This window comes from Enhydra lutris, unplaced genomic scaffold, assembly GCF_002288905.1.
Source record: "Enhydra lutris kenyoni isolate GAN:26980312 unplaced genomic scaffold, ASM228890v2 scaffoldscaffold38, whole genome shotgun sequence".
NCBI lineage: Eukaryota > Metazoa > Chordata > Mammalia > Carnivora > Mustelidae > Enhydra > Enhydra lutris.
In genome coordinates, this window is record NW_019154122.1 from 18,112,804 (window position 1) to 18,132,547 (window position 19,744).

At 60.8% G+C, this 19,744-nt stretch overlaps 1 protein-coding gene across 1 annotated transcript in view; it reads right to left on the reverse strand.

Moving 5' to 3' along the window:
* Positions 1 to 19,744, reverse strand: part of LOC111154771 (PR/SET domain 16) — a 202,229-nt gene that overhangs the window by 30,105 nt on the left and 152,380 nt on the right. Inside the window, 2 exon segments of the mRNA XM_022514669.1 lie at positions 2,636 to 2,738; positions 12,513 to 12,647. Coding sequence (XP_022370377.1) covers positions 2,636 to 2,738; positions 12,513 to 12,647 — 238 coding nt within the window.

Consider the following 19,744-nt stretch of genomic DNA (forward strand, 5'->3'; position numbering starts at 1 on the left):
ACGATAATTCCATGTTAAAAAAAATACTAAGAGCGACCGTTCTCCTCTGGCTGTAGTGTGTTACATTGTATCATAAGCTACTGCAGCCGGCCGTGTTGTGGCGTATGTTATGTTGTGTTATATTGTATTATAATCTGTCTGGTGCGCTTTATATGCAATTCACTGTATCCTCTTGACTTTCTATGGTGGGGGGAGTTAACAATTTTGAGCCTTTCTCAAAAGAAAAGCGTATTTGAATGGAAATTATTTTCTTTATTTTCTCCCAAGAGCAAGAAGCTTTCCCGAAAGCGAAATCTTTCCCTTCTCTACTGAGCGTAAAAACAAAATAGAAAGTCGCTGGAACTAATGAATGCGAAAGTGGCTTCCCTCTGCTCTGAGTCACTTGCCGGGGAATCGGAGGCGCGCTCCTTTACAAAGCTGCGGCTGGGGAAGAGCCTTCCCGGGCTCAGAGCTGCAGGCCCCGCGCGCTCTGTCCCCGCTCTGCCCCCCGTGGGCCGGGGACCCGGGACGCTGTTTCTTCTGCGTGTACCTGAACCTTGCTCCCCGGCAAAGGCCCCTGCCCCCGACGGCAGCACGCAAAAATTGTAATTAAAAACTGAACTCCTTTCATCTGAACCCGCTGGGAGTCCATGGGGTCCGTGAGCTGGGGAAGCCCCGTGTCCTCCCAACGCGGACTGGACCCGGGTGTGCCCGCCCGTCGTGGCGTGTGTCAGGTGTGCGCCGGGCAGTCTCTCTGTTCTATCAGCAACTTTTCATGGCCGAGCAGGAATGTAACAGAAAAATAAGTCAGTGCCTAATGGCTTCAGAGAGCCGAGGGGGACACAATTATGTGGCATCTACATACTAATCTTCCAGACTGAGCCTCAAAAGCGCTGGAGGGCCCACTCCAAGCTCCTGCCGTGATAAGGGGCCTCCGCATTTAGCTGGGGCTGGGATAAAAGATTTTTTATGATAATTATCTTAGTGAGGAACATTTTTGCATTTTCTTTCTGTGCCATTCCGAGTTTAGCTAGGGAGGGGGCGGCTGTTGGGGGGCAAGGGGGTGACCCCCACAGCAGAGAGTATGAAAAGTCAGACACTTGATTCTGGACTATTGTGTGTGGAAAGCAATTAGCCCGCAAATGTTTGATGAATTATTAGGGAAATGTGGACCCAGCTTATTTGAGATCGGGAGCCGGGGTGGGGGGAGAGGGCGGTTGGTGGTGGTGGATAGCAATCAAGGTTTTTTTTAAAACCTTTTGGAAGAAAGAAGTTTCATTACACAAACGAGATCGTGCCGGGCGCTCCCCTGAGGTAAGTGGGTTTATCTTTCCGTGTTCTCCTGTGCTACCTGAGCTCTACAGGTCTTTCCAACAATTATTTTAAGGAAAATGAGACCATCCCCTCACGACCCAGAACTTGGCCATTTATTTTTCTTTTCTCCACAGCCTAATTGGAACCAAACTTCAGAGGTGCATATAGATAGGACCCGGCTCTGCGGCCTCTGGAGCGGGAACTCAGAGACACGGGCCACGTGGAGCGAGGACCCTCATTGCTGGGCCACGCTTGGGGATCGAAAGGGTAAATTAAGGCAGAGATCTCTGCGTCGGCTCCAGCCCCAGCCAGCGCCACTCCCTCATGTGATAGTATTAGAGGAACTTGTGGTCAGTGGCGTTAGTCATTATGCCCCTGTGCCTTCGGACGGGAGGGAAAGAAAGGCAGGAAGGGGAAACCGGCCTCCCCCTACTCCAGCGTGAACGGAGTCACCAGCCCCCGCCAGGAGGGGAGGCTACTTCTCTGTTCACTTGTGGGGTCTCGTTCCAAGAAAAGACACCGTGTGCTGGCGGCGGCACACAGGGAGCTGACGGGCAGTGCTCTGCTGCCAGCACAGCGTTCCTCGAATGGACTGAGAAGCGGTTCCAGACCCCAAGGTGAATGGTACATTGCTCCACAATGTGGATGAAGGAAAATAATTTTTGCATTTCAGAAATTCTAGCCTCTTTGCAGCAGGAATTTTTTGAACGTCCTCTGAGCTGCACTCGGCCGTGGTTGAGGGAGGGGGCAAGGGAGCCCCTGGACGAGCACAGACTGACGAGTCAGGAGCGACGGGCAGGGTCAGTGGGAAGAACTCAGCTGTCATTCCTGCCCCTGTGGGACCCCCGGAGCCCCCTGGGTTGCCTCTCACAAAATCAGTTTTCCCTTAACGTTTCTCTTGGACTTTCTGCTGTTAACTGTAGGCAGGCGCGGCTTTCACACACACACGCCATCATTGCCCTCTTCAATGAGCCCCAAATGCCTCCCAGGGCTCTGGAGGGGGACGGTTTCCAAGTCATAAAACGTGTGTTTTTGTTTGGTCTTGTTTTTGTTTTTGTTTTTTTAAGCACTGGGGCTGATAATAATAATAGATATTTTAAAAAATCCCCCTGGGAGTCTACCACCACAAAGATACGGTGCCACACGACAGCCACTCACGCGTGTTGTCCGGAGTGCCGTCTGGAATGCGGCGTGTGGCTCGTGTAACTCAAAGACGGGAGAGAACGATGCTTTGGCTGCGAGACTGGGAGGGGGGCCTGGGGCAGGAGCCCAGGAGTGCGGCCCCCGTCACGCGGTGTGATGCGACGGGAGGCCTCGAGCTCCTGCCAGGCGGGGGGCTTACCATCCAGACTGGAGGGCACCGTCCCCAAGGAGTATGCGCCTTCCTTCACGTGCACGAGCAGCTCCTCCCCAGGCTCAATGTCCTTGATGACTTTATAATAAATCTAGGACAGAAAGGCAGAGAGAAGGAGTGAGCATGGCCGTCCTTGCTCAGGGAGCCATGCCGGGCACAGGCAGGCCACGCCGCTCCTCGCAGGGCCCGGCCGGCTGGCCACTTGACCTGCCTACTAACTCCTGCTCAGAGGTCCCCCTCTGGAACTTTGCAGAACATACTCAGAAGGACTGCATCCCTTGGAATTTGTTTCATGAGGTTGTTGGGTGTTGGTGAAGGGGTTGAAATCGGTGAGAAGCCACCTGGAAGTTCCCAGGCGGGGCACGTCCCAGCGGGAAACATCAGGGAGGGCGGCTCTTGCCAACCGGGAGCAGGGCCCAGCGTGGTTCTCAGGGTCCTCGTCCCAGTGTGTAGGCCAAACCCGCGTTGCTGCTGGGCGGGGGGGGGGGGGGGGGGGTGTGGGGGTCAAGAGTGAATCTGCATGTTCTAAACATGGCCATGCGCACAGACAGAGGCCCCGCGGGCCAGGGCAGCAGGCTGGGACTCTCCCACGAGTGTGGACACTGTTCCTGAGGGAAGGCAGAGGGGCACATGCGCCTGCAGCGAGCTCTGTGCCCAGCAGCCGTCCTAGGCTAGATGGGCACTCACTGAGAACAGGCAGGGTGCAGGGGGTCAGGGCAGATGCCGTGGCCTGGGGAAGCAGACTCAGGTCGAGGGGAGGTGAGTTTGGAATATCTAACCTCAACGCTCCAAGGAGCCCTGTGGCCTCCACACGTGTCTGGAAAAGGGGCCATCTGCCCTGGAGGTGTGGCCAAGATCTGGAAAACCCTGCGGCTCAGAAGGGCACCAGGGCAGGCCCATTTTGGATGGCACCCAGGGATCGGGCTCTAATGGCCTGGGTGACTGTGGGAGAGGACGGGAGTCTTTCCTCCCTGGGACCCCCTACCCTCTCTGGAGAGCAGTGACACCTGGGCGGAGGACAGGTCCTAAATCTTCTCATAGTGGGGCTGACACCAGGGGTCTTGCATCTCAAGTCCAGAAATGTCAAACTGCCTACCACCCAGGTCTCTATCCAGATAACAGGGGTCAAGGTGCTTCCAGGAGCCCGGAGGCTGGCCGCAAGACTGACCCGGAGGCCAGAGAGAGACCAAGATGATTGCACCTGCCTTGGGAAATGCAGGGGTCCCAGCTTCTCCAGACTGATCCCCCCCGAGAGGCCCTCCAGCACTGCCCTCTTGCTGGAGGGCCGGGGGTGAGGGATCAGGCCAGACCATCCAGCAGCAGCGGGACGTGGCACGGACACCCAGAGACTAAGCGGGGCACGCAGCCCGCATACCACTCCTGCCTCTCCTCTCACCCCCAGGCCCCGGGAAGCATCTGGAGGGCTGAGCTTCCTCCTCCCTCACCGGAACCCTTTTGCCCTCCACAGGCCATGTCCGTGTGGGCTCCCACACAAACTGGTCCTGACTCGCCCCGGGACAACAGCAGGGAGCTCCCAAGAGGACACACAGAGCCCCACTGGGTCCCCAGCGCGCCGGGACGTACCCCGAGAGCACCCAGACAGCGGTAACGAGGCGGTGGGCAAACTCCCTCTCCCTGCGCTAATTTCCTTCGGCTGCAACGCGGGATCGGCGACAAGACTGTAAAACGGAGATGAGACTCTGGGCCTTACTCACTTTTGTAATTAAGCCCATTGTTGTGACCCCAGTTCTGTGTCCTTTTATCTAAAGAATGACAGTGACCAAATAACTGTTTCATAAAAATCATACTCGAGCCACTGCATTTCAAAACGGGGTCCAACGTCTGCGGGACTCGAACTCCAACAACGCCAGGGAGGCCCCAACAAGGTGGGCTGTTCCGCCGGCACAGCGCCCTCCCAGCCGCCCGCCATCGCACCAGTGGGGGCACAAAGGCAGGGACCGGCTGGGGACAGAGGAGGGTCCGTGCCTCGGCTTCCCCTGGGGCCCGTTAGAGGGCAATGTGGGCCCGCCCGCCGCCAGGTCCCTCCCCGAGGCCCCGCTCTGACCTGGTGTCCCGCTCCCGCTCCGTGCGAACGGCTCCTGGGGCCACGTCCTCCCTCCGTCCTCCCTCCAGCCGGCTGCTAGGCTCCTACTCCAGGCTAGCGGGGGCTAAGTGTGGCCCGCCTCCCCTCTCTGCCTCCCTGTCCGACCCCCTCGGAGGGCCACCCTGCCTCCCGGGACCCCCTCCCTCCTCACCCCCCTCTCCCAGTGCCGCTGGCTCTCCTGGGATGCCCCCCCCACCTCGAAGCTGGACCTCCTGGAATCCCCTACGTCCTCCAGGGCTGCCGAGGTCCCCGCCCCCACACCCTCCCAGCTTCCAGGGCTGCCCCACCTTGCCGGGACCCCTCTGCAGCCCCAGCCGCACTCCCAGACTGCCCGGCCTCCCCGGGACCCACACTCCCTCGCCGGCACAGCCCCAGCAGGAGCCTCAGAGCTCAGGGAGGGTCTAGAGCTCTTGGCCGTGGGGAGCAGTCCCAGGCACAGCCGGCACCCTGTCCCCAGCCCTGGACGGTCCTCTGGGCACCTGGCGGGGCTGGAGAGTAGGACACGAGGGCAGTGGCCCTCAGCCTTGTCTGCCTGGACTTTGAGCGGCAGATGGAATTAGTTGCTATTAGTGCTAATTGCAGGGCCGGGCCGGGTGGGGGGCGGGGGCATCCCCAACATGCCTCCACCTGGAAGGGGGGCTGGAGGTGGACAGGAATCAGCGCGATCTTTCCTCGAACTCCGCGGGTGCTGCCTCCACCGGGGGCATGGAGGTATGAGGGTGACTGGGGTGCACACAAGAGCCGGGGGTTTTCACTGTCGGTTCCCACAGGCACAAAGGCCTTATCAGCCAGACCCGTGGAGAAAGTCACAGTTCCAGGTCCGCGGGCTTTGCCGACTTCCTGGGACAAAGGCCGGCTGCGGTGGGACGGAGGCCTGGGCGGCTCCCGGCCTCTGGGGTGTTGCAAACGGTGCGTGGACAGAGCCGAGACTATAACACGATTCCCGAGGCCCCTTCAAAGTTCTGGACGTGGGCTGGTCAGGTCCCCTCCACTGTACGCCCTGCAGCGGGTCGGGTTCAGACCTGAGGGCGGGTGGGCGTCGCGGAGGGGCCGAGGGCTCCTGTTTCCATGGGGTGGGGTTGAGGGTCGGTTCCTCCAGGAAACAGAGCCCCTCCCCACCCTGATGCCAGGCTGGCGGCCACGGGGATAGGAGCCAGGTCCCTGGAGGTGACAGCACCCAGGAGGACATGCCCCCCCATCCCCCCAGCAGCTGCAGTGCCCAGGTCCCCAAAACCCGGTCTCCAGGCTCCTGGCGTCCGGCGGGGGAGACCCCGCTGGAGCCTTCCCCACCCCGGGTTCATGATCTGAGAGCTAGGGAAGCCGCAACAGCTGAGTTCACGGGAGCCCATGCATGTCTGCCCTTACAGAGCTTTCAAAGGAACGAAGCTAAACAGAGGGGGTCTGAAGTCAGGCCCTTGTTTCAAAGTCTTGGGCTCTCCACGAGCACCGCGGCTCCGCACCAAACCCTGGTCCTCTGAGCGACAGCTGTGCTCTCTCCCCCTCTGTCCCTCTCCAGACGCAGGGACTCGGCTCCCCGCAGGTGGCCAGAGCTCGGGGACAAACGAACGGCTATGTTCCACACCGGGTGGGGAAATGGCCTGAGAAAGGTTGGATTTCACCCAAGCTGCGCTCGGGCACTGGCCCTTCCATGGAAACCATCACCGGCCCCTGAACAGCATTCTTTGAGATCAAATATTTCAAATTTAAAAAAAATGGCTCTCCGTTTTGGCCACTTTCTCGAGTTTGTTTTTTAAATATCAAACGAACTCACAGGGATAGGTACTGTGAATATGAGTTTACGTTCCACGATTTTCATTCCTGTTCCATCTTAGAATCTTACACGTTAAATTGTGAGGAAATCCACCCAAACTACCAGGGTGCCACGAGGAGGTGGGGGCCGGGCCACACTCCCCCCCCCGCCCCCCGCTGCCCCGGAGTAGACGCGTTTTGTAGGAACACGGAGGTGGTCAAGCGCTCCTGCTCTGACCAGTTTGAGAGACGTTCAGGGAGGGTTTTGGTCACATGCGCGAAATCTTTGTGTTTTTCTGTCCGCCCTGGATTTGGGAATCGGGCTGGAGTCGCGGGGGCCTCTGGGGTGCTACTTGAGGGTCTCTTCGTAAGAGACAGGCGCCCAGTGAGGGGAATCAGAGTGGCCTGGCTGCCTCTGGCCCGTCCGGAGGGGGGGGGGGCTGGTCCTTGGGCATCTTTGTCTCTCTCTCAAGACCCCTGGGGAGCCAGGGGTGGGGTGGGGGCTCCTGTGCTGTCTCATTGCTTCTAGGACCTAAAGATGCTACATTTGTCTTCACGACTTGCTGTCCCCAAACTGTGGGCAGTCTGTGCCTGGGAAAGTCTTGGACACCGGGCCCGGAGGCTGCCTGAGGGCTCGAGCATTTGGAGTTTACAGAACCACGGAGACCCGAGCAGGGACGTGCAGACAGTCTCTTCCTCTGGGCGACAGAGGAGACACTCACCATGCTCCTGTCTGCCCCTGTGGGGCTGAAGCAATTGTGTCCACGTCCTCACGGTCTCGCTGCTCCGCCCCGTCACTTTCCCAGCCACACACACATGGGGAAAAATCCGGCACATTTCTCTCTGCCTTTGCGGTGCGTTTGGACCTGGAGAGTGTATCCGTGTCTACACAGACGCTCCCGGCTGCGGCTAGAGAGACGGTCTTCGACCTCCGGAGGGGCATCTCCTGGTAACATATCCCCTTCCACGAATCCGGACGCGAGAGCGCCGCTGGGAGCGCGAGGGCGCGCTTGAATCTGTATCTTATTCTTTGCCGAAGAGAAAGGATCGGTTTGCTCTGAATGCGCAGCTTTCGGACCCCAAGGCATTTGATATATACCTTAAGTCTTCTGAAAACCCGCCAAGAAACGCTACAATGAATCCCCTGCCCTTCTCGTTTCAAAGGGGAAATTGTATCTAATTGTTTGCGAGCTACAATGTTTAATTTAGAAAATGGTGGGGGTTGAGAGCAGAGGGAGAAGGAACGGGGCGCTGGATGCCATCCCGTGAGTTCCAGCCCCCGCGGATCGCTCACAGGCCGTGACGGGCGACGGGCGACAGGCAGAGGGGTCCGCGTGGAGGGAGGGGAAGCGAAAGTGAAAGAGAAGCATCCTGGGCCGCGCTGGGCCGGGAGCACCGGGTTTTCATTAGAGCGAGCGAGCGCGGGCTCTCACGCACACGGCTGCGTGCTTATCGGCTGGCTCATCGGCTAACGAAATGCCTTCCTTTAACACGCCCGTCTGCTTCCACTTTGGGGAGCCCCGGCCCCAGGCTGAGCGGTCTCTGCCCGGGGGGAACGTGCCGGTGGTGCTGGGGATCCCCCGCCACCCAGCCAGACCTGGGGGTGCGGTGGGGGCCTCGCGGCCTCTCCTTAGAGTGCCGGGGGGCCTGGAGCCCCTGAGTCATGCTCCCCGATGTCTGTTTGTGACCCCAGTACCATAGCACGCCGTCCTCAGCCCCACTGGCCGTGTGAGGTCGGTCGCCAGCATCCTTGCCCTGGAGGGGTGAGGCGGACCGGGAGAGAGCCACGCGGTGATCAGGCCCGCACGCGCCTTACTCCCAAGCTCTTGTTTTCATTCTGAACATGGAGACCAACCCAGGGACAGACACTGTCCGTCTCCTGAAACATTTCAAACGAATTTGTTTGCTCATAATTGCGGGAGAAAGAACCACCCAGGGGTGATCTGAGTGTCTCAGATTTTCCGAGAGGAAAAGCAGGAGCTGGTGGGCGGCAGGGGGAGAGGGAGGCGAAGTCGCCCGGGGCCGGAGGCGGGCTCATGCCACCCAGAGTGAACTGAGGTGCCCGTGGGCTTTCCTTCGCCTTCCGTTGACGCTGAGTGGGAAAGGCAAATCAAAGCACCCCAGCATCTTCGGCTGTGATCTGACTACCCCCAAAAGTCCCGGAGAAAAGCTTCGTCCGTTCAGCCGTCTACTGTGGACGCTCTGTTCCCAGTGGCCCGGCCACCTCTCTGTGGGCTCCATGTGGGTAGCAAGCCACAAGTCACTGTTGAGTTGATGCGGCCGAGTCCAGGAGGAAGTTCACGGCCTGGCATGGCCTCTGCTCGTGGGGCTCCCCAACCTGGAGCCTCAGAGAGGACAGAGCAGAGTGACTGGCGGGTCACCCGTCCTTGAGGCCCCTGGGGCTGGGACCTCTCAGAGCCCCGGGGCGCCTGAGGGGGGAGTCTCAGGGCATAAATGAGAAGCTGGAGGCAGGGTTGGGCTCACGGACATGGGTGCCACAGTCCACGGAGGAGATGCATGGCTCCCTCCAGAGGACACGTGTCCGGTCCAGAGCTGCCTCCTCCTCAGCCACCAGATCATTTCTTCTGGGAGCTGCGACTCCAGAGACTTTTTCTTCGGGACCCCGAGACCCACTCCTGACCCGTCTCCTTCGTCCTCTCAAAACCGGGGCTGAAGTCACGTGACTTGGGCTTCTGAAGACCGTCTGGCAAACCCCACCCTGCATCGTGGATCTTCGATTTTCAGTCTGGACGCTGTCCCTTCCGTTTCTGTGCCGTCGGGAGCCGGTGTGTGTGTGCGAGATGGAGACAGAGAAAGGAGGATTGTTCGCTTCCGTGTGTTTGCCTGTGTGCGTGGCAGGGGTTGTCCGTAAGTGCAGGAAATCCTGGTAGAAACCCTTGGGATTACGGAAATCTGAGAAACTCCATTAATATCGTGTAATGTTTCCTTCTCAAAGAGAAGCCTGTCTCCAAAAATCTTTGTTTTATTATTAATATTTCAGGGACATTTTTAGTCCACTTTGTAGCAACCCGTGTTTCCAACAGTCAGGATGGGAATGGAGACACTTTCCGCAGGGGCCGCGTGGCCATCCCACCGAGAGAGCTAGTCAGCCTCGGGGACAAACTCACTCGGTAATTAAAAGTGGTCCATTAGATCCCTCTCAAAGAGACATTTTTAGGAGCACCTGGGTGGCTCAGTCGGTGGAATGTCCGACTCTTGACTTTAGCTCCGGTCATGATCTCCCAGTCGGGGGCTCCAGCCCTGCGTCGGACTCTGTGCTCGGCATGGAGCTCACTTGGGATTCTCTCTCTCCCTGTCCCTCTGCCCCTTTCCCTGCTCTCGCGCACTCTCTCTCTCAACATAAATAAATGATTTTTTTAAAAAAGGCATTTCTAAAATTCGCTTTATTCAAGCAATGATTACTGAGGCCTGTGCAGTTGGATCGAAGTGCGGTTCCTCACACTGTTAGAGTCTGAAATCATTAGGATTATTTTACAAAGGAAAATATGCCCCACAATTTGCCCATTTTCCTCTGATAACTGAAATGCAAAGGTAAGACTTTGAGATGAAAATTGGGGCAGCTGACAGCCTTCTGAGCACCTCCCGACCTGGTGCCCGTCTGGGGTCCCGCCTCTCCCCTGCTCCTGCTTCCCTGGGTGACCCGAAGGCCCCTCCCCATGGCTGGTGAAGCGCGCAGGTGCGCCTCCTCAGGAGGGACGGGACGCTGGCGGGCACCCCGTTGCTCTGTAACACCGGGAGCGACCACCTGGTCCTTGGAGGCGCTCCAAGGGTGGGGGGCTCCACTCTCCCTCAGAGGCTGGGGATCTGAAATGCCCCAGGTAGAGCAATGTCGACGCTCTGGGTCATGACAGTGTGGCATATGCTTAAATGGACACCCCAAGTTCCATCGGAGCTTGCGAACTGAAATGGGGGTAGTTAATCCCCCAAGGCCATGTCAGAGAGAAACATCCAGCAGGTGGGGAGGGGCCTGAAGGAATTTTGATGTCATAGTGGGATTGAGTAAAAGAGCCAGGAGTGTTTCGGACCCTAAGCCGGATCCTTGGGAAAGGTAAGCACAGGGGGACCAAAGTGGGTTTAAGGGAACCAGTAAGAATTAAGGACCATCACTCCTGCCCAGCAGAAAGGGTTCTGTCCCCTGGTGGAAAGAGACGGAAAGACGTTGCTGCAAAGCTGTTAATTCCGCCGTGTGGAATGGACACACACACTCCCCCGAAATATTAATACCAAGACAAAGAAAGATGTTTGAGGACAGGCCCCTCATTGAGAAGCTCCCACACCTGCTGGCTTTCCAGAACTTGGCCACAAAAAGGTACCTACTTTGCTACTTTAGGTTTGGTTCAAACACTCGAACAAATGTCTTTCGTAAATAAAGAACACAGACCTCCATCACTCTATTCTGCATGTCACAGAAATGCCCTCCTGGGCCCGGCCCCACGGTGCTCCTTCCACTGCCCCCCAGCTTCCGGACACACGGCCAAGGACACCGGGGCCCACAAAGGAAGGGGCGTTGGAAAGCCCATCTCTCCACGTGCCTACCTCTGATTCTCCGCCACTTACATTTCACCTTCATTTGGAAGAAGGAAAAGTGTTGCTGTTTTTTTTAAGGTCGGATTTTTTTGTGGATCTTCTTTTGCTTTAATTTCCTCAATATGCTTTTGTGATTTTCCAAATGCTGGGTTCTATGTACAAACTGCAGTCATCCCAGGCGCAGAGGCATGTTCTAACTTCGCCGGCTTGTGAAGCAAGGACCCACTCGTGCCCAGCGGGGAACAGCTCAATCCAGGCTGAGCCCTGGGGCCAAGAAGGAGCCTGAGCAGAAGAAGAAGAGCTGGGGGGCAGCTCACGGGGGTCCTAGGGACCTCCCTGGTGTTGCTCTCTGTGTTTCTTAATGCAAAACTGTTTCTCTGAAGTCAAGTGCCTCGAACTGCTTTTAATGGTTTGCACAGGCGATGGGAGAATGTGCCCTTTGTTATGTGGTCTCTGAAAACATCTTTGAAAACAGTGGAATCCCTTTTGCAGATGAAATTTCATGTGTAACCCCAAGATATTATAGGCAAAAGCCAACGGCTCTGATGGGAGGGGCTGGGCCCCCCAGCATTGCGAGGAGCCCGGCGCTCTGGGAGCTCAGCGGAAATGTGCCCGAGGGGTCTGGCTCTGGAGCATGGAGGCTCCAGGGGCCACTTGCAGACTTGTAATTAAAGACATAAACTGAGAGCTCCCAGCACTGGGGACGCGTGGCCTTCCTGGTCAAAAGAAACTCTGCCTGGCATCTTCTGGCCTGTACTGCTCACGGGCCTAGAGGGCCACCATGAGCAGTTGTGGTCCTAGGGCGGCACGGACCATGGCTAGCATGGACCCAGCACGCCGAGCGGGGCCCTCGGCCTCCGGAGGGTTGGCGGCGGAAGTCAGTTGTCCCTTGGTGCTGAAGGGGCAGGGGCTGAAGTCAGGGCCACTGAGCTCAGGAAGGCTCAGGTGGCTGTGACTGGGGCCAGGATTGTTTGCCCAAACATGTCCGGTTCCCTCCGAAGCCTGGCCCGGACGCCATAGGGATGACGGTCCGCTCTCGGGGGGCAGTGCTGACCCTTTTGGGGGGAGCCTGGCCAGACCGAGCCCTGGAGATGACAGCTCATAAGTGGACGGGCCGGGCTCTGTGCTTCCCTCCTGGGGCAGCACAGCAAGGACGGGGACCCCTGTGGTTTCAGGACCTGCCGCTCCCACGGCTTTCCGTCACGGAAACCACCATCTTTGGGTTCTCGAGCCCCGGCCAGCTGCCAGCTGAGCTCCTCGGTGGAGCAGCCGTGGGGCGTCACTGAGCGCCCGGAAACTCTGCCCCGGCCGTCTGACAAATCGCCGCCCCGCCGCGGGACAGGGCCGGGCAGGAGTCCCGGCAGAGGCGGCGCCAGCCCTTCAGCTCGCAGGCCCCTCTCGTTGGTCTGGGGGCTGAGCCCCCCCCAGGGCCACTCCGAGGCCCACACGCGCGGCCGCACCCACCTGCTCATTGATCTGGCACATGGTGAGGTTCTGGTCGTCGCAGGAACACGCCACCCGGATGTACTTGAGCCAGCTGCCGGAGCCCGCCTGCCCTGCGTCCGCGCACAGCTTCTCCGTGCTCAGGTCTTCGGAGATCTGCCGGGGGGGGGGGGGGCAGAGAACCGGGGAGGGTCAGAGGTATCCTGTGCGCGAGAGTCTGCACGATGCGCGTTTGCCCAACGAGGGACCAGCTGCTCGGGCCCCGGAGGAAGGCGGTCCAGCCTCTGGGTCTCGGCAGAACCCCCGGGTGATGGTGAGGTCCTCATCCCACCCAGCTGCCCGTTCCAGGAGCCTCTGAGAGCCCGGTAGAGGGGCGGGAGGCTGGCCCTTTTGCTCACCGAGCAGCCGGCTGCCCTGGCCTGGCCACGACGGAGGCCCCCGGGGGTTGCAGGAAGCCCCAGCCGCCCCACATGTGAGAAAGCAGAGGCCGCCGCGTCTGAGAACAGAGCCCTCTGTTGAGGGGCGCTGGGGTGCCCAGCTGCAGGAAAACATTCTAGAAGGTAGAGGTGTTGCTGGGGTGTGTGGCTGCGTCCGAGCCGGTGTGAGTGGGCGTGTGCACGTGTGCATTTCCCCACCAGCACTCACGTCGCCCCGAACGTAAGAAAAGCATTCCGTATTCTTAAAGGTGGGAAGTTTCCATGTGACACCTGGGACCTGGCCTCTCGGTCCACCCTCCGAAGCCGGCGCACCCGCAACGGGCTCGGTGACTTTGTCGGTGCCACGGGGCTCTGAACATGCGCCTCAGGGTGCGCATCTTTGAGCGCGTCGTTTACCATCCCTGGCCAGAGGGAGGGGTGCCCCTGGACCTCGGGAGCCTGAGGTGAAAAGGCAGCAGAGTCCCCTCCCATCCCCACCCCTGCTCCGTTCCGTCCCTGCCCCAGGATCTGAATCCAGAGCCTGGGGCCAGCAGTCTCTTAGGCCAACTTCCTGGGAGGTCCAGCCCCAGCTCTTAGCGGGTCGGAGGGAGGGGCTGAAGCCTAAGAGGAAAGGGTGTCCGGGTGAGCAGGGCGTCACAATGACCTGATACGTTCAGGGAGGGCAGGTAGTGACCTGTCCCAGCAAAGACCAAGGAGACCGATTCCAGGCACCGTGGCCTCTGGTTCCTGGAGTGTGTCCCGAGCACCTGCTCTGAATGACAGGGACCTGGGAAGGGCAAGAAGCTGGCGCCCCGAGGCCCGGAGAGGCTGCTTCTGACCAGCAACTCAGGAAGCTTTGCAACAGTGCGGCTGCCCCCCAAGTGTCCACAGACCCTTTCTGGATGGCCAAGGGCTGTGCCTGGCCTCCGAGGGACGAGGAAGCACAGTTTCGGGGGCAAGGGTACTGCTGTGGGAGGCACAGAAACTGCCTCGGCCCCGTCTGCCCACGCACAGCGCAGGGCTCCTGGAAACCTCTCCTGGAGCCCACGCAGCCCCTCCCGAGCACCCCTCCCATGCCCGACAAGTGTCAGAGCCGACAGGCTTGGGCCCAGCTTTGTTGGAGTCCCCAGAGGCTGACCCGGAAGGGATAAACCCAGGAGACTCGGGTCTGTGATTCTCCTCTCTGGGGGGCTTTTCCCAGATGGGCCTAATTCTGAGAAAGGGGAGAGGGGCCAGGAGTCCTAGCCAAGGGGAGAGATGAGAGATGGACAGGCAGGGATGGAGGGACAGCGTGGCACAGAGAAGCTCTCTGTCCAGCCCTCTGCCCTCTGCTGCCTGTGTCCAGACCCTCGGGGCGCCCGGGGGCACGGGGGGCATCAGGAGGCCACCGCAGGCTGGCCAGCAGGGGGAGGAGCGTAGGCCCACATGGGAGAGGCCCCTGTCCGGCACTCACACCTCTCAGGGGCCCTCCTCACGCCTCCCACCCCAACTGCAGGAAACCCGCAGAGGACCCACAAAGCAAAACCTGGGGTTTGCGGCTGTCAGCTGATAGGTCGGCGCCGCTGCCTTCCTCTGCCGCAGGGAGGACGGGGGGGCCGGGCGGCCAGGACCCACGCACCCCTCCCCTCCCCCGCTGGGGCCTGGCTCTGTGGGGTGCCCACCCCACAACCTCTGTCTCTGTCCAGCCTCGCCTGTGGCACAGGCTGGGGCCGGGGAAGGGGCACTCGCTGCCGGGACCGTCACAGCCGTGTTCTGTCCCCGCACCCCTGCTGTCGCAGCTGCTGCCCCTTGGGGCCCCCTTGCTGCCTCAGGCGTGTGGCTTCACCCTGATGGGCGTGGGCCCGTCTCCCCACCTGGCCGCTGGCAGAAGAGTTATCCCTAACGGACCAGCCAGCCTCCGCTCTGAGTGCTTGGGAGCCCCTGTCCCGTTTGCTCACGTATGTGCGTGTGTGTACATGTGAGCGCGTGTGTGAATGTGCACGTGTGCGAGGGGCATTCACGTGGGGGTGGGGCGGTCCGTTGTGTTTTTGGGAAAAGAGAAAGCAGTCCCAGCGAGTACATGGCCGAAGGCAGCCTGCGGGCCCCCCACCCTGACCAGGGACCCCGGGCTCCCCGCACCTGCCCCTCCCTGGGGGGTCTGCCCCTCCGAGGCCTTCTGCGCCCTCTGCCATGCCCCACTCTCCTGTCTGTCCTCCCCACACTGCCCCGCGTGGGACGGTCCTGGGATGCGGGTCTCAAACAGACTTGGGGGCCCCAGGCCAGGCCCCGACCCCGGGTGGGGACTCGGGGTCCTGCAGGCTCACTCCCCAAGAGGCTAGCCTACCAAGGCCCGCACAGACTGGACTCCTCTGCTGCCCCCCATCTCTGTCACACTGGAGGGGGTGTGTGACCCTTCGGCTGCTCCAGGGACTTGTCCTGGGGGAGATGAGGCAGAGCAGAGGAGCCCCAGCTGCCCTCGGTGCTCAGGCTACTGTGGGGTCCTGTCCCGCCTCTGCCCACCCCTCCCCTGGCAGCCTGGCCTGCCATCTGTGAGCCAGTTCCCCGCTGTGTGCACCCCTGCGGGCCCAGGAGCCCACCACGCTGCCGCCCGCCTGGTCGGTCCCTGCCCACCGTCCCCCCCGCCCCCCGGCACCACGGGGAGCGCCTTCTGGATGGGCAAACCCAGCCTTCCAGTGAGCTTGCTGGTCCTCGTCTGACCAGCCTCTCTCTCTTCTGAAGGTTGACCCCTGTCCTGACCCTTCCCTGTGCTGGGGAAACCGCTCCAGGTCCCTCAAGCCCGTGTGAAGGGCTGGTCACTCAGCCGCACGGGACACTGGTCTGTCCCTGTCCCCATCTGGGGGCAACTCCCCAGCCAGCAGCTTCCTTCCTGGTGACTCCTGGGAAACGCCCTTCCCCTCTGGCCCAGAAGACCTGGTCCCCCAGCCCCTGACCCTTTGGCTGGTCACGGGGTAGGAGTTACCTCCGGGCGGGCGCTGAGGGCTGGAGGGAACGTCCTTCTCCCTGGAACCCTACCTCTGAGCAGCAGCAGGGGGGCTGCGGGCCTTTCCTCCGGAGAAGGCAGAAGTCTCAGTCTGGGGGCCCCTGAGCCAGTCAGGCAATGGGGGGAGAGGGCCCAGGCCTGTGTCCACCATCGTGGCTGGGCATCAGGGGTGTCACCTGGGCGCACCTGGGCCCACTGAGTAATGGAGTGGGAGGGAGGGCCTGGAGCCTGGGAGCCGCTGCTCTCTTCTTCCGACCGGGGAAGTGCTCCCAGGATGCAGACCCCGCGCCTCTGGCTCTGCAGAAGGACACCACAGGCCCATGCCCTCTCGGACTCCAGGAAGGCAAAATGGGGCATAGACGTTTGCCTCCCCCTTGCTTCCCTTCCTCTCATCTGTCCGTGTTCCCTGGGTACTCTGCAGTGGCTGAGCTGGGCCGCTGGGAGCGCGGTTCTCTGTGCCTGCGCCAGCCTTCCCTGGTCACCGAAGGCCCCTGAGGCCCGGACGGGTATTTTCCTGTTTCCTGTAAGAGGAGATGGAGGCCCCAGCAGCGGGGGTCGGGAGCTGTGTCGGGGGCCAGAGGGAGGGTCTCTGCACCTGCTCCAAGACCTGTGGGGTCCCGGGGTTGGGAACGGAGGCCTGGACACCACAGGTCCCTCTCTCGGCCTCTTCCACAGTGAGACACTCCAGTGCCTGTGGGGCAGGTGAAGTCCACCCTCCCCCCCCCACACCAGCTTGGTGGCACGGCTGAGACCTGCTCTGGCCCCAGGAAGCCAAGACAGTCACAAGTGGATGGGAAGGATGGGTGCCGAGCCCCAAGGCAACAGGGTGCCCGAGGAGGAAGGAGGGCATAGACCAGCCTCCTGGGCACCCCCTCTGGGCCCCTGGCCCCTTCAGCCAGCAGTGGCCTCCAGGGCCTTGGGGCTGAGTCTCTTCCCAGATTTGAAAACTGGCTCCCTGGCCCGATCCCGTTCCAAAGCCTTGCTCCGGGTATTTGGGGCTGAGCCTCAGGAATCCCAGAGCCTCCAAAGGAAGCCGCCCTCCTGCCCATTCTCCCCACTTGGCCTCACAGGCCTCCCCAGCCCTGGTCCCCCTGCCAGGTCCCCTAGCTCATAAATCACCCCCATCCGCAATGCTGAGTTATGAAGCAAAAGGATGGGAAAATTCTCGTAACCTTGACAATGTTTTTGCACATCATTTGAGGTTTCCTGCACTTCTAATCTGTGGGCTCTGTGCTAGGCTGGTGCTCTCACATCTACTACGCCCAGCCGGCCGCTGGCCCTGTCCAGGGTGTGTGCGCAGGCCGGGACGCCAGGCATCCATCATCCGCTCTCCTAACGGATTCTGAGCACATAGGGAGGCGCGGGCCTGGGAGTGTGGCCTCCTGCCACCCCGACCTGGGGCGGTCCGGCAGCTTGGTGGAAGGCTGGGCATGGCGTCTGCCTGTGGCAGCGGCCTCCTTCTCCTACCCCAACCCCTTCTCGAAGGCCCACAAAGCCGCGTGGCTCTCGTTTCCGCACACAGGCGCACGCACGCGCACTCACACCGTGCTTGGGACTGACGGGTCCACGAGCAGCTACAACAGAAAGTCCATTCTTGCGATGGAAGGAGGTGGGGACCAGGCCTTCCGGAAACAGCCCCGTCTGGGTGCAGACCCGCAGCCTGGATGAACTCATACATCCCGTCCTGACTCTCACCATGGGGCTTGGTGGGAACCTGACCAGGCACAAAGTGGCAATGCGGCGGGCAGCGCGGGGTCACAGTGCGGCTGGGCAGGCAGCAGGAGTCCTGGCAGGCAGGTCATGGGCCTGGCCCTGGCCCACAGCTGCTCTGGTTGTGAACGGGGCGTGAGGGGCGCAGGGAGGGAGGGTGGCGCGGGAGGGAAGGGGGGCGGGGCAGAAGGGGGCTGCTTCCAGGAAACACAGGTGGTTCCTGGAGGCCCTTTCTCGAAGACCAGGCCAGCCTGGCTCCTGAGCTCACAGAGAGAGGGGCTAGAAAGCCCATGTTTTCTGGGGCTTTGCCTTGAAGAAGCCGGGTGGGGCTCCCAAATACGGTGGCTGTTGTGTCTCCAGGAGGCAGGCGACAAGGGCCAAGGTCTTTGGTCTCAGAGACCCAAGAGCAGGGCCCAGATGCAGCTGGTGCAGGAGGCAGCCGGGGTCCCGCACGGGGCTCTGACGGTCCGGGGGCTGTGCTGTCGTGCCCGGGTGGCACGCAGCCTCTCAGTGTAGAGCCGGAGCCCGGAGCGTTGTGGAGCCCTGATGCCCTCAATGATCCAAGAGAACCCGCAGCCCCACAGCTCCTCAGGCCACCAGGCGCCACGCAGGGCTCTCACACCGCCTCCCGCTAAGTGTGCAGACTCGTGGGGCCTGCTGCTCTCCTGGGGTGCAGGGTGTGTGGCCGGTGCCCGAGCCTGTTCCCCCTGCCCCTGGGTTTCCTCTCGGCTCTCTCTGCCTCCTGCCCCACCTCTCCCTTCTTCCCAGCAGACTCAGCCCTTCACTCCCCCTTCTGCCTGGGCGCGAGCTGCAGCGATGGGGAGACCCCCCAGCAGCGGCGGGGTTTGCAGAAAGCTGGAGGTGAAGTAGAGTTTCAGCCCCGTGTGGCGCAGAGCCCAAGCCCTCCCCGGGTGCCCCGGAGCGGGACTCACACTCCCTGAGCATCGGTAGCACAGGGGACAGGAGAGGGGCCGGGCAGGGCTCTGTGGAGTCATCTGGGGCAGAACCCCGCTCTCCGGCCCTTGGTGTGAGCTGACCACGACCTTGCTCCAGGGGGTCCCCCACGCGCTGCGGGCAGAGGGCGTGCCTGGGGGCTGGGCTTCCTCCCAAACGCGTGTCTCATCCGTCAGCCGTGGGCTGTGGCCCTGACCCAAGACAGACACACGGGCAAAACGGTGATCAGACAAGCACGTTCAAGCATCCAAGTAAATAAAGGAACGAACGCCTCAGGAGGGTCAGTGACAGTCATGGCCATGGTGGGGTCTGTGTAGACCTCAGGCCACAAACAGCCTGTGAGGTGGGCAGGGAGCCTTGCAAAGGGGCAAGCACCCCGTCACTAGGGGAATTCAAGGAGGTCTTGGTGGCCGTCCCTCCAGGGTGCTCAGGAGGGAGGCTGGATTTTCTGAACTCCACATGCTTTCCCAGGCCCGAAATTGCATAATTCTTCACTCGACAACCCCAGGGAAGCTGTCGGGGGTCCTGCCTCCGTTTCTCCTTTGGAACTAGAGAGCCCCTCTCCTGATTCCTGGCCTTGGGGAGGCCTGTGTCTCCACGTGGGGCCACACTATTATGAGGAATCAGTTTCTCACTGGGAGCTTGCAGAAGACCCCCAGGACGGAGCCCCGGGCCCACACCATGCCTGGCACCCAGAGTGTTCTAGGGTGCACGTGCTGTGGGGCCATATTTCCGGCCCCTGGTGGCTGCAAGGACAGCAACTGCCCTGGCTGGTGGGCTCTGCTACCACAGGGTGATGAGGGCAGTGGCTAGAAGCAGGGTCCTTCCCTGGGTTTTCTGGGTTGTCAGAAAGTAGTCAGGGGGCCAGCCAGGAATCCTGAGGGGGTCCCCAAAGGGGACAAACCAGCTCTGGCTGAGAGTAGGAGAGGGACATCCAGCGAAGAGACTCTGTCCTCTGTGTCTCCCCTCAAGACCCTGCCGGCCACCTGTGTGTGGGACTCTCGACAGTTTTCGGCAGTGTTTCCAAAGAGAAAGCCCCTGGTCACTGAGGGGAGCCCTGGGCCCAGCCTCGGCCCCCAGCAGGGGAGGGCCCGTGTCACAGCCCGGGGCCAGTGTCCCAGTGGCCTCCTGAGCAGGAGGCCGAACAGTGGGAGTCCCAAGGACCCCCTCCCCTTGCCCCACCCCAGGGGGTG